Raw genomic sequence first — 14,234 nt, forward strand, 5'->3', positions numbered from 1 at the left:
TTAAGAGTCGTGTGCTTTAAGCTGACATTCCTAATAATGGTGGTTTTTTATTATTTGAGTAGTCTGTTCCTTCTACAAGCATAAGTAAACCTGGAAAAAATGCCAGCTGGGTTTTCAGACTTATTATTTCATCGACTTACGGTGAATCCTTGCAGATAACTCAGCTGTTTTCATCCATATTTTTCCTTGAAAACTTTACCTGCAATGGTTAAACTCAAATTAGTAAATGTCCAGCCAGTCACATAGGTAGAAACCTTTATTTTTTTTCTCCTCCTTCCCTTCCTTCCCATGCTGGATTACTAAGAGTTAGCTGAGAATGGTCTGTGTTTGGACACTTGGGTCACAGTGACTGGCATGGTGAGAAGTCCCTGTGTGTTGAAGGCAGAGAGCTCGGGGGCTCCCCTGCCCAGCCTTCAGCAGTGGTACCTGTTAGTTCAGAGCAGTGTTTTCTCTGCCTCTTTTGCCTTTTCAAACCTCAGGAAACACTCAGGGAAAAGATATTTCACAAACTGAACTGTTGTGCTTCTCAGGAGACTCATTTTCTGTTAGAAGATCCTCTTCATTCTCTTAGGTTTTTTTGAAAGGTTTTCTCCCTAGGCATTCCAAAATTTACAGAGAATATGTCAGCTAGAACTGAAACAAGAATAATTGTAACTGTTTGCTTTCTTACATTTATTATTAGAAGCTAAGACAGTGCAGAGTGGGAATGAACATTCTGCTGTTCATGTTGGTGGCCCAGGTTCTTCAGTGTTGGAGGTATGTCTGTTCTTAGTTATGTTGCAGTAGTAATGTCTTGCCTCTTTAATGAGTTCATCCATACATTTGCTGTCAAGTTCCCTGATATGAAATCACCTACTGAAGAGTTGGTACATTCTTTGCTTGGAGATAATCAAAAGGTAAATAATTATTACCAAAGCTCCTCTCTGTGGCAGACTAAGAGCCTTAAAACTTCTTGTCTCATCAAATGTTACATTTAATATGTAGAGAATGATGTTAGGATAGGAAAATGTGTTATGTATTGGTGGTAAATTTCTGGCATGTGACAGAAGAGTGAGAGCTCTATTGCTGCATCAAATTGTGACTTTTCTTAAGACAGTTGGGAACTTACCCATTTGCACTAGATTTTTCATCTTGTTTTTCTCCCCTTTTGAGTAACACCTTTTTTTAATGTGAATGTCCTGAGATTTTATACAGGAAAGATTTTGGGGTACTGGATTGGAAAGAAATTGTAGGATTTTTTTAGTAGAAATCTAAGAAATATCTGTACAAATACAGGATTTTGTCTTGGCTCAGCTTGGCCCTTGGACAGTAAACGCCAAATTAGTACTTGCTGGTATTGCTCTCATAAACTGCATAGATTTGCTGTCTTTGGGGATTTCTCTTTAAACATGCTAGTCCTTTAGGAAATGGTAATTGGATCTAATTTAAAGTAGCAGGAATGTAAGTTACTCATAAATGCATGTAGTAGTTTTATTTCTAATTTACAGATTGGATAACACAAGTGGTTGTATTGGAATAACTTACTGATCTGAGTCTGTATCATTTGAGTTTTTTCTTATTCAAACTGGTATCAAAATGAAAGAGAGCAGGTTTAGGTTAGATATTAGAAAGAAATCCTTCCCTGTGAGGGTGGTGAGGCCCTGGCACAGGTTGCCCAGAGAAGCTGTGGCTGCCCCATCCTTGGAAGTGTCCAAGGCCACGTTGGATGGGGCTCTGAGCAACCTGGGCTAGTGGAAGGTGTTCCCTGCCCATGGCAGGGAGGTGGAACTGGATGGACTTTATAATGTCCCTTCCAACCTGAATCCTTCTGTGTTTCTATGACTTTATATTTATTTGTAGGAAAGATTTGTTGTATGACCTGTACAATACTTAACCCATTCACTTTTTCCTTATTTTGATGCAATTCTAGGATACTGGAGAAAATTCCCTGCAGAAAACATCTTATTCTTACAGCATTGAACCAGGTGATATCTTTAATTCTCCTTATGCACTGAACTTGAGTAGCTTTACCAAGCTGATTAAGAGACTTCAAGCAACCCATCCAGAGGCTAGCAGGTGAGAGTTCTGGGGTTTCCTTTCTGCTCTGGCTTGTAATGGAGCCAATATCCATGGTAACTAAGTGCTAAATGTATTGCACAAAATGTGATGTGTAAACAGTTATTTCTTTCATTTCCATAGAGACCAAATTGTGGAGGCTATTCAGCAGGTGAGGAAAAACAACAAAGGTATGCTATGTGGCTTGGCCATCAGTACTATTGAGGAAAGGACCTCTGCCATTCTGAGGAAATCAATGCCCAATTGTGGGCAGGAAAAGCAGTGAAAAACAGTGAGTATTCCAGCCTGCAGAAATACAATCAAAATAAACCCACTTGAATTTGCATAGCTCTATAGCCTGACTAGATTATCAGCTCTACAAAAAGTACCGAAGTGAATCCACTGAAACACTGGTTTCTAAGCATTGGGAGCTGTCTCACAGCACACCTGTAGAACTTGGTGTACTGGGGGTTAACTACTAAACTGCTTTACCGATTAACTTTGTGGAGGGTGTTGTCACACATACTCTGCACAAAGGTGACATCTAATGGCCGGCCCTTGCGTAGCCTGTCATAAAGAAATCCCAGCCCGGGATCAGTTTTGGTTCAGAAAAAATGGTGACTTCTCTCTGGTGGCTGATGTTCAGCTCTGGAGTAGAAATCTGACAGAACTAGATTGTGTGTCTTGTAGTTTTCTCATGTTAAGCACTTTGCACGGTGATACAGCACTGCAGGAAGCTGCAGTGAGCTGAACATGCTGTAACCACAGCCCGGAATTCCCAGGGTGTGTGTATCTGTTCTCCTGTAGGAGACATCCTTGTTTTAGTCTGTTACTAAGCTTGGTACCCTGTTTGCTTTGAGTACCTATGGATGCCTTTAGGAATCTGCTAGCAGTGCCACTACCAGATTTCCTGCAAAAAGTGTTAGTCTGCTGACTGAATTCCACTGGACTGACACGAACTCATGCCTAAAATATAAAATTTTACACTTGAGAGCGTTGTCAGTCAGTAGTAAGTTTTAACAGCCTCAAAACATGTTCTGCTTTCCTTGTCAAGTGATTATTTATTTTTTAAATGGTGTGTGGGCTTTGCAGTCATAATTGTTCCTTTTACTGTATTTTTTTGTGTTGCTTTGCAAAAGAGGTAATGACATAATTTTTATTTTGATCATGAGGGAGGTGTGAAATAGCCAAGTCATTAGTAAATAAGAGAGAAAAATAATTCCCATCTTTCCATAGTAAGAAAAAAAGTAAGTAATGCATTTAAGAAAAGGTGATTGGGCTCAAAGCTCATCTATCCTAACTCACTCCCTGTTGTACTTTGTTCTAGATCCTGCTGTAATTGCTACTGGAAAGAGCAGCCATGGTTACTAATAAAGGTTAAAATTTGTTCTTCAAAAAGTTGTGCCAGTGTTGTGCTGTTTTCAGATTAGTAGCAGCTGTTGCTGTTTCTGTCCCCTGAACTTGACTGTAATTAGGAAGGTGTTAATAGTGTAGGAAGAACTGTCTCTCTGGCGTGCAGGCCGTTTTGTTTCTGTTGGGAAAGCAGAAGTGTCTATAAAGTGAAACACTCAAATGCACTGTGGCTTTCCTTCAGGTTTCATTGTTCACTGTTCTCCCTTAGAAAGGCAGAGCTGACTTAAAATGTGAGAGAACTGATCTGTGGTCAATAAAGGTTAAAATCTGTTCTTCAAAAAGTTGTGCCAGTGTTGTTTTCAGATCTCATCCAGTCCCTCTCCTCGTAGCAGAACTGCTGTCGGTAACGCTGTCAAAGCCTGGCTTTGTACTGTACCTTCCTTGGTCCTGCTGCTGCAGGTGAGGTTTTGGTTTTTGTCCTGGTCCTGTAAAGATGAAGGGAGGCCTAGGCTTTACTGTGCCACATTATTAATTGCAGCTGTTGCTGTTTCTGTTCCCTGAACTTGACTCTGTAATTAGGCAGGTGTTAATAGTTTAGGAAGAACTGGCTCTGGCGTGCAGGCTGTTTTGTTTCTGTTGGGAAAGCAGAAGTGTCTGCAGTGTGAAACACTCAAATGAGTGCACTGTGGCGTTCCACCAGGTTTCCTTGTTTATTATTCTCCCTTCGAAAGGGAGAGCTGACTTAAAATGTGAGAGAAGCGATCTGCGGGCCAGTGACCTCGCTGCAGCTGTAGCCCTCACCTGCTCCTAATGGCTTACCCTGAGGAGCGCAGGCAGGCACTGCTGTTCAGACATGATTCGGTAATGAGCTGCAGGTGGAGCTGTAGGAGCTCAGTAGTGATGTTCCACTCGGTTAAAAAAAAACCCAAAACATTTACCTTCTCCCTAAGGTTGCACTGCATCCTCTGTGTTCATATCCAACACATAAAAGGGGAAAGGCTAAATTTTCACCCTCAGGCTAGGGAGAAATTCCTTCGGTGGAGATAGAAGCAGGGCTAAGGAAACCGCGTGGGGAAGAAGGACTTCTCGACGCTTTCCTTCTGAACTGTTCGCTCCCTTTCCCGCGGCTCCGGGCTACGGCTGCGGAGTCGGAGGTAACGAGAGCCTCGGCTACATCCTGCAGGCGCCTCGGGAGAGGTTCCCCAGGTCTCTGGGGAGAAGGGGGTGTTGCGGACGAGCGAGCTCCGTGTAGCGGGCGGGGCCCGCGGCCGCCCCGGGTCCGCCCCTGCGCTCGGCGCCGCGGGCGCGGAGCCCGCCCGGCCCCGGAGCGGAGCCGCTCCTGCCGCGGGGCCATGGCCCTGCTCCCGCGGCGCTTCCTCTGCTTCGTCCTGGGTAAGTGCGGGCGCCGGGACACAACTCCCCCGGGGCCGGTGGGGCGGCGGGAGAGGCTCCCTGGAAGCCCCTCTGCGTTGGGAACGGGCGTGCAGCCCCTGCCGCCTCCTCCCGGGCTTCACCGCTCACACCCTTCTTCCCTGAAACCCGGGGAGGCACCAGCCTGGCGTCGCTGGCGACACAGACGGCGGGTGGGAATCAAAAGGAGAAATTATCCCAGAACGCCGGGACACATCGCGCTTGGCCTGGGAGTCTGAGGCGATGATGCTGTTGGACACAGCCTGCTTTGTGTGGGATTCCCCGCTTGGTAGGTGAGATGTACTGAGCCGTGCTCCGCTGGCAGCCGTCCTTGCCTTTTGCTGCACATTTTTAATTACTGCTTTAGGAGTCTCTCTTCCCGTTCCTGAGCCGCAGGGAGAGCAGGCAGCCAGAAGTGCTCGTTCAAACAGGCTTCTCTCAGGTGAGGTCAGATGTTTCGGGTTTTACCGGCGATCGGGTTGGAAGTTCTTGTTGCCCAGTTGTTTTCTTGGGTGCAGCGTGCCCTGGTTTCTTTGCTGCTCCTGACATTTCAGCTGCAACAGGTGGAGACTTGTGCCATGCTTGTCACCTGTGTAGCCGCAGCAGAAAGCTCCGAGAGATCGCGTACATGTGCTGTCTAGAAGTGTGTTTATTTAAGGTACTTAAACCATGCATTCTCGTCCTAACGCTGATCTTCCATGAAATCAAAGTGCTCCTTGAGGATGCACAGATTTCTCCTTCTTTCTCTTCTTTCTCCTGGTTTTCCCCTGGTTTTCCCCTCCAAACCCTGGTGAATAATGCACTGAGCTATGCTGCAGGTGATGGGCTTACCCGTACCCCCTGATTAACTATTTACCTCTCCTCAGCTGTACAGGGGCAGGAGAAAGCTGTGCCCTTGGACGAGGCACGTTCTCCGTGCCGGGTTGCAGGGAAAGGCTGCGGGTCCCTGGCTGAGGAGTGAGTGGTCAGTGCAGAAACCTGTGCCTGGTTTTGCTGCCGGGCACTAACTCCTGCTGGTTAGGATTTCTCTCTGCTTTCTTTTCCCAGTCAGTCTCATTTTCCTGACCCTTTCTTCTCTTGGTTTGGGCACTGTAACTGCTGAAAGTGAAGCAAGCAGGAGTTGCTGGTACTCCAGGCTGCTCCTTTCCACCTGCAGTGGGCTTGGAAGCAGCAGGACGCTGCCTCTGCCTGATGGCAGCTAATCATGATGCTGTGGATGTGTTTGTCTTTACCTACAGCCTTCTTGGGGGATTATTTATTTTTATTTTTGAGCACACTCTGTGCTGTTTAACAAAAAACCAACCTTTTTGTGCCTTTCTGCTTCACAGCCCTGCACACAGACAGGGCTGCATGGAAATTGCAAGTGACAACTGAGTGCCCAGAAATCGTGGTAGAGTCATGAATTTTGAGGTCACTGATGCTTCTGAGGAAGCAGGTGTTTTAAAATGAAAAGAATATTTTGAAAAGGGGAGGATACAAAAGGTGTGGAAAAAGCTCTGCTACTGTATTTGCCAGGATCCTGCTAATGATCCTGCTGGCAGACTTGGATTGCTTCTGCTTGACACCAGGTCTGACACTTGTGTGGAGAGCATCGTCTCTGTGCCTATAAATCTTGCCACACTCCGTTTCAGGGCCTCTTTGGGCCAGCAGCAGGGAGGGAGGGTGAGGTGAGTTTTATGGCTCTGTGTTGGTGTTTTCACTGCCAGCTTGTGGGCCCGGACGCTGCCTTGGGACACGCTCTTGGAGGCTTCTTCTGTCACTAACACACCTTCCCTTGTAAACTGCAGAGAGTTTTATGAACACTGGGTGTGGTTTATAGTGGTCTCCTCCCCAGAGCTGGGTTTCTGGAGATGTGTCCACCTCTGTAGGCAACTTAGCCTGAGCTTGGGGGCTTTCAGTGGGGCTGGTCCTGCCCCAGCTCCTGCTCGCTGTGTTCAGCCGTGCTCTGCTGCTGCAGCCCACAGCAGGATGCAGAAGTGGTTTTCTGTTTCAGAAGAAGTAGATACTGTCTGAGATCCAGCTTCTGCTGCTAGCTGGTAACATCCTCTGTGCTCTGTGACCACAGCCTCTGCAGGGCTCCTTGGAGGTGGGGAACAAGTCCCTGGCCTAAAGCTGGGCGAGCTGTACTGAATTTTGTGGTGTGGGCCGTGAGAGGATGGGATGACACAGGCCCTCTCCCCATCACCATAAACCCCTGGCTGTACCAAAGCCACAGTCCAAATCCTGGCAGGATTGGCCAAGCATTCCTCCTGTGCCAGAAAAGCCTTTCTCTTAAAGCTTTAGGTAACTTCCCACCTTACTGCAGAGTCTTTCAAAAGCGATGATGATCAGGGAATTGACCATCCTAAAAATAACCTTGGTCTCATTCAGCAGGCCTGAGATCCAGCTGTATCCCAAGGTAACCACTTCCATTAAGGTAAAGTTAGGCTTTTTCTGTTTTTTGGCCACAGCTCCCTACAGAGGCTTCTCAGGAGGGGATGAGCTGTGGTCTTGCTCATTGTTACTGGGGCAGTAATGATTGGCACCACATCAGCTCTGCACTGTATTTCAGTGTTTAAAGGCAGTGCTGGGCTGTGCTACTCGGATTTCTTTTGGATTTAGAAAGCTGCATTGCAAATAAGGCTGGTAAAACATTAATATATCATTGACTCCCTCCATCTTCTGACTATGCTGTACAGCACTGTGTTTGCATATTCTGCAGAAAATGACGCTTTCTTAAAAACAAAAGGTTTTGGCACTGTTTATGACCTTTCCTAGAAAACAGGAAATTTTAAGTCCATTTGTATCTTCTCTTCAGCTGCTGGCACCTCTGGAGTCAGGAGAAAAGGTAGAAACCTTTGAAGTTTTTCAGAGTGTCTTTAATTGTCTTAACTGTGTGTATGAACAACATGACTTTGATCTGTGGTCCAGGATGCCTGTGGGAAAAGATGTGGCAATGAGAGGAGATGCTTTGGCTTTTCTGCACATGCTTGAGTGCCTGTGAGCCTATGAGAAGGATACAGAGGAACTTTTTATGAGAGCACGTATGAGAGAAGGGGGAATGGCTTCACACTGACAAAGGGCAAGGTTGGATTGCATATTAGGAAGAAATTCTTCTTTGTGAGGGTGGTGAGGCCCTGGCACAGGTTTGCCCAGAGAAGCTGTGGCTGCCCCATCCCTGGAAGTGTTCAAGGCCAGGTTGGGTGGAGCTCTGAGCAACCCGGGCTAGTGGAAGAGGCTTGGAATGAGGTGGTCTTTGAGGTCACTTCCAACCCAAACCATTCTGTGATTCTATATTCCTGTTGCCCTGTAACCATCCTTAAACTGTTGTCCCTTACACCTTGATACCAAAGCTTGGAGCTTTGCAGGCTGTGGTCATCTCATCACTTGAATTTGCTGGACTCAAAAATAATAATAATAATAATAAATGATGAGCAGTAAAATAATGAGAAAAGGAAACCTCTGCAGGAACAGCTTTGTGAGTCAGGCAGCTGCACCATTACTGCTAAATTTTGGGGGTATATTTATGTTTTCTCTTAGCACAAAGCATACTCAGTAATGCCTGCCAGTGATTTGAGTGCTTCTTTTATAAAAGTGCTAAGACTTCCTTTAAAATCTAATTGAAGGCTATTGCATCTCTGGAGAAGTCCTCCTCAGTATTTAGAGCTTGCCATGTTAGAAATCCCCAACAATAAACTAAAATGTCCTCCTCCTTTTCAGAGCGTTTCTGGAGATGGAGAGGACTTGAAACTTCCTAAACATTAAAAGTATGTGGGTAGGGAAGAACAAATTGCCTCCACCCTGTAATTTTTTATATGCTCCCATACATGCCAGTTCTATTCCTGCAGAAACCAATGGCCTATGGATTTGGTAGGGTGGATGGAGGCTGTGTTATCTGGTCAGGAAGCCACTTGGATTTGAGAAATTGAATTGCATTTATTAACTCTGAAATGCTCTTGAATTAAAGAGCCATCAAGCACCGGCGCCGTGATCTCCTAATTGTGATGACCTGGGAGGTTGTGGATAATGAAAATATAAATGCTGTGACCTGGTTGGAATGAAATTAGAGACCTCATAATGGCTAAAAATGGGGTTGGCATCCTTTATGTTTTCATGGGGCTGGGAGTCAATATCAGATCATTGCAGAGTTAAGGGAGGTCTTGGAAAGCTGCAGATGGGATTCTGGAGTTATTGCTCTGCACTGGCAGGTTGATTCTGCTTCTCTGGCCCTCTGTGAAGTCTGACTCTGTCAGTGTTAGTTGGTGTTTGGGGGAGGTTTGGGCCCTGCAGCGATGGTTGTGGTGACAGCCCTTCCCGGCACAGACCCTGCACCAGGAGAGGACCAAAACCACCACTGGCTTGGAGGGAGAATAGCATTGAAAACCCCTTACAGGGGAAACAGAGCATGTTTTAGCTTGGTCAAATAGCTAAATGCCTTTTTCTCTTCTAAAATATATCTGTGGCTAGGGTTTACCAGGCTAATTCCCGCTGTGGGTGGGTTGAATCCCAGAGAATCCTTGTCCCTGTCTGCTGTTGTGCTGCTGTGGGTGCTGCCTGCGAGCTGGCTGCTTTTAATCATCAAACCCAGTAATGAACCTGCTTAATGGTCTCAGTCCCTTGTCTCTGTGCTTCTACAACGTGAGCTTTTGAGGTTTTAAAAGCACATCCTGGCGCTTCAAGAAAGCATCCCAGTGGGGAAGTGGGCAGCAGCCTGGTTGAAAACCTCCAGATTTTGGCCTCTGGGCTTCCCTCTATCCTTTAGGTAATGTTGTTGGGAAAGGGGCAGCGCTCTGTGTGTGTGAGTTGCAGAGAGGTGCAATGTCTGTGTGCTGTTCAGCTGGAAAGAAAGAAAACTGCATCGAGAAATCTCCGTTAAAAGGGAAAATAAATTACTTCTGGGCTGCTCACATGGCTCAGCAACAGGTTTTAGTCTGGAAACTCTGCATTGAAAGTATTTAGTCAAGCTGCTGTTCTGTGCAGCCTGTGGTGAATGCACCAACAAGACAGTGAGACTATTTATTTTGGTGTTCTCCCTAACAAATTTTTTGTATTTACTCACTATGTGCTTCCCTATAGGTGATCTGTCAGCAGTTTTTTTTATCTCAAAGGTAGTTCAGTCAAATGGTAGATGGTCCCATGTAGCAGAATAGTCCATGTTTAATACACTCAAACCCCTTGAAACCTGAGCCGGCAGAATCGCAGTGTTGTCTACAAGCCACGGCCAAGCACTTTTAACCTTGGAGTTACATTCCCTGTTCTTATTTTAGCCTCAGTCAACTGAAATAGCTGAAGGAGAAAATACTCTCGGGGGTGGGAGGAGAGTGCATTTGCCTTTAGCACATTCCTGAAATCTTGAGTGTGGTAGCTGCTGGTTTTTCCCTGGCTTTCTGCAGCCAGACCAGCCTGGGTTTGAGACAGAGCTGACTGACATCTGGCCTCCTGTGGCGTCCCAAGCTTTGTTGATGTTCTAAAAATAGCTCTAAAGCCCGGGTCTAAGCTGGGTTAAGGTGTTGGGATGGCCAAGCTGGAAACCACAGTCCTCCCCTGGTAGGCCGGAGAGAGGTGGCTTGTTCTCAGGGCTGGCATCCCTTCAGCCCCTGGTTGCTTGCTGCCAACCTTGTGGGCTGTTTGCAAAAGAGGGATGCACAGAATTCCTGTGGAATCCCTGGTTTCTTTCACCCTCCTTCTGGGAGCAGGTTTTGGCAGTGGTCACAGGCAGAGATCGTTTGAACTCGGAGTGGGTGAAGCCAGTGAAGTCAGGGCTGTGCACACATTGCCAGCACGTGTCTAAAACCTGTGTTTTTCCTCCATTAATTCAGTCAGGGAGAATTATTTTCCAAAAGACCCCGCTATTCATTAAGGATATAATTATCTTTGTAACTAACAGCTCATGACAGATTTTTCCCTCCCCTGGTTTGCAATCAGGCAGCAATTGGATTTCAGCATGGCAGGGTTTGGAATTCATTTCTCTTTCCTCCCTTTTCGGCTAGTTTTGATTTTATTTTGCTTACTGAATTAATTGGGGGGGGGGGAAATAAAAGTATTTGCCATTCTGCCCTCTGCAGAATCAAGTCTAGGGATGTGTTTCTGGAAAGGTGCTTGGCAGCCTCTAATGGATAACAAGGACATTCTGTAACTCATGCTAATACAGGTGAACACTCAGAACCTAAAGGCCTTTAATCTGATTTTTTAACTCGGTGTAGGAAAGGAGAACTTCATCCCTGCTCCTGGAATTCTGATTTGTTTCATTTTATTACACAAAGCAAGATAAAGAGGTAGCCTTTTTTTTTTTCCCAGCCAGCACTAATGAGGTATTTTGCATACAGCTGAACATAATCATGAAACCCAAAAGGATCTCAGAGGTTTTCAATTTGGCATCCTGTTGAGCCTGTGAAGGAAGGAAATGATTTATCCATCGAGATGGTACTTTGATGATCTGTAGGCATTTACTTTTTGCCAGGATGGGGGTGTTTGAGTTTTTGCTGTCGTTTTATAGCTATTCCAAGAGGGCACGCAATAAGCTCCCTAAAAATAATTGCCAGGGAATTTTTAGTTGAAGTGGTAGGAGCCAGCTGCCTGGAAGCAATGTCTGTTTGAGGGCGTTTCTCCTAATTTTATAATTTTTGTAAGCAAGTGCCATGTTAAGCTGATGAGACCCTTGCAACCAGTGGATTTGATGATATTTTTGTTAACTAGGGATTGGGCTTCCCGCTTGGGTCGGGCTGTGAGTTCAGGGGACAGGGTGCATGGGTCACCCATGGATACTGGGGACCAGGCAGGAGCTGGGCAGTGTCATCAGCAGAGGTGAAACCCTGTGTGGGCAGGATGAAGGCCAGGGTGGTTTTCATTTCAGTCTCCCAGATTGTTTGCCTCCCTTGAAGAGCTGTCACCCTGTGGGGCCACAGAGCTGGGATGGGTGTCAGGGTCCAAGTGCTGGGTCCAGGGAGAGGGACTGGAGCTGCTCCCGTTGCCCCTCACCATGGTGGGGGAGAGCAATCGCAGCGCTCGGATGGGACGTGCTGTGGTGAAACCTGGTGCCCTGTATTGCTTCAGAGCAGGTCACAGGCTCGGGTGTCTTATCAAAAGATCATCAGGCTGCCAAAAAAATAGGGGTGAAGCCAAAGGTCCCTGTGCTGGTGCCTGTGCTGGGAGCCGTGTCCGGCAGCCGGCGTGCTGAGCCGGAGCTGACGGCTGTTTGGGATCCGCTTGTTTCCGCTTGACCTTCTCCCGTTACTGCCTTTTACTGTAAGTAAGTCTTCATGCCCGGGGATGTTTATCCCCCAGAGTGTTTCTGGAGCATCCAACCTGGCTTTGGTGAAGCACAGCCCTTGCTGACTCTGCTCCTGCGCTCGTCTAAGCCCTGTCCATCAGAAATGGGACTTCTGGGGATGGGCCCCAGCGTGCTCCTCTGACCCACCACGTCTTGTGCTCCATTCCCTAGGATGTGGAAGGCTTTGGCCCCTTTGGAGGGCATCTGCAGCCCGAGCTTTCCACATGGCCAGGTCCCTGGCAGGGGACTGTCCCCAGCCTGACTGACTGGGAAGTGACTTTCTGTGCCAATTCTGCATTCTGGTGTCTGCTGTCTCCCAGGCCAGCAGGGTTTTACACTGCCCCTCACCTCTTCTTACACCCCTGGCACAGCACTTAAACCATGGCCCCTCCTGCCACGGTCTGTACTTGGCACAGAGATCTCATTTTGCTGGGATTTAATGGGATTGGTCAGCAAGTGTTTATTTGGTGTCAGGGGAGGCTGTTTTGTGAGCAGGCCCAGATGGAGAAAGATGCAGCACAGAGACTTTGGGTTGTACTTGGTCACAACAACCCCCGGCAGCTCCAGGGTTGGGGCAGAGTGGCTGGAAAGTGGCGCAGAGGAAAAGGATCTGGGGGTGCTGAGTGACAGCAACTGAACATGAGCCATCAGTGTGCCCAGGGGGGCAGAAAGCCAATGGCACTTGGCCTGTATCAGGAATAGTGTGGCCAGCAGGACCAGGGAAGTGATTGTCCCCCTGTGCTGGGCACTGCTGAGACCACATCTCAAATTCTGTGTTCAGCTTTGGGCCCCTTAGGACAAGAAAGGCATCGAGGAGCTGGAGTGTGTCCAGAGAAGGGAATGGAGCTGAGGAAGGGTCTGGAGCACCGGGAGCAGCTGACGGATCTGGGGGGGCTCAGCCTGGAGCAAAGGAGGCTCAGGGGGCACCTTCTTCACTCTGCAACTCCTTGGCAGGTGGGGGTCAGGCTCCTCTCCCAGGGAGCAAGCCATAGAACAAGAGGAAGCATCATCAAGTCTTGTCAGAGGAGATTTAAATTGGATATTAGGAAAAATTTCTTTACTCAAAGGGCTGCCCAGGGCAGTGGTGGCTTCCCCATCCCTGGAGGCACTTAAAAGCCGTGTGAATGTAGTGCTTGGGGACATGGTTTAATGGTGGGCTTGGCAGTGCTGGGTTCAGGGTGGGACTTGCTGGTCTTACAGGGCCTTTCCAGCTGAAACATTCTATGATCCTGTGTCCTTGGGAGCCAGGGAGAGGCCCATGACCATGCTCTTCCCTGGGGCTGCAGTGTCTGCAGCTCGCTCCCCAGAGCAGCACAGCCACAGCCCCATGTGTGTTTTCCAGGGGGAATATCCGTTTTCCTACCATTGAGCTTTCCTAGCCCTGCCTTTTCATTTGGCAATTTTTCCCTGCTGTGAGGCTTTTTTCCCCCCTCTGAGCCTGAGTGACTTCTCCCCCGTCCAAGTTTCCCGAGTCCTTGAGTGCTCTGAAAGCTTTTGTATGGCTTCATGGCAGTGAGGCTGTTGGACAGGCAGAATTTGGGGTGAACCCTCCATCTGCAGAGCTAAAGGGGAGCTCCAGCTGGGCTTTGTAACTGTGTCCAGGCCGTGCTTACAGACTGCTTTGTTTAAGAAGTAGCTGAGTAGTTTCCTTCTGCTGCTCCATCTGCACCCCCTGGAGCAGAGGGGCAGGCAGGGAGAGGGGACTGCTCCTTCTCTTCTCCGAAGAGGGCAGTGGCAGCGTGTCCGAGACATCCTGGGATCAGCCTTCCCAGGTCCTGGAAGACAGGCAGATCTCCCCCCACCTCCCAGCATCTGCTCTGCCGCTGAAATCCTCACTGTGCCGTGACTCAGCAGCGTGTTGAAAAATCCCCACTCCCTTTCAGCACATGAAAACCCAAAAATCCCATGAGTTCCCTCTTGGTTTACGTCCTGAGTGGTTATGCTGGGAGAGAAAATCCTGAGGATTAAGGGACAGTGCCACAACTGTCTTGTTCACTCAGTGAACAGGAGTGAAGTGGGCAGGGGAGGCAGAGTCTGCCTGGTTTTGGCACCTTAGGATACTTCAGAAGCATCCCTGAGCAGGTTTGGGATGGGATGATTCTGTGCAAGTCTCTCCCTCCCCCACAAACACCTACAGGGTTTGGGCCCCTCCGTCCATCTCCATTCCCAAGCTGCTGCACAGCCCTGA

At 47.8% G+C, this 14,234-nt stretch overlaps 1 protein-coding gene across 1 annotated transcript in view; it reads left to right on the forward strand.

The window, feature by feature from the left end:
* The window catches only part of LOC127471243 (RNA-binding protein 44-like), a 36,482-nt gene that overhangs the window by 6,033 nt on the left and 16,215 nt on the right, over positions 1-14,234 (forward strand). Inside the window, exons 11-14 of the mRNA XM_051787988.1 lie at positions 683-756; positions 1,910-2,055; positions 2,179-2,316; positions 4,640-4,779. Coding sequence (XP_051643948.1) covers positions 683-756; positions 1,910-2,055; positions 2,179-2,316; positions 4,640-4,779 — 498 coding nt within the window. The remainder of the gene's footprint in view (positions 1-682; positions 757-1,909; positions 2,056-2,178; positions 2,317-4,639; positions 4,780-14,234) is intronic.

This window comes from Manacus candei, unplaced genomic scaffold (assembly GCF_025592945.1).
Source record: "Manacus candei isolate 608988 ecotype Guabito, Panama unplaced genomic scaffold, ASM2559294v1 h1tg000023l, whole genome shotgun sequence".
NCBI classification, from domain to species: domain Eukaryota; kingdom Metazoa; phylum Chordata; class Aves; order Passeriformes; family Pipridae; genus Manacus; species Manacus candei.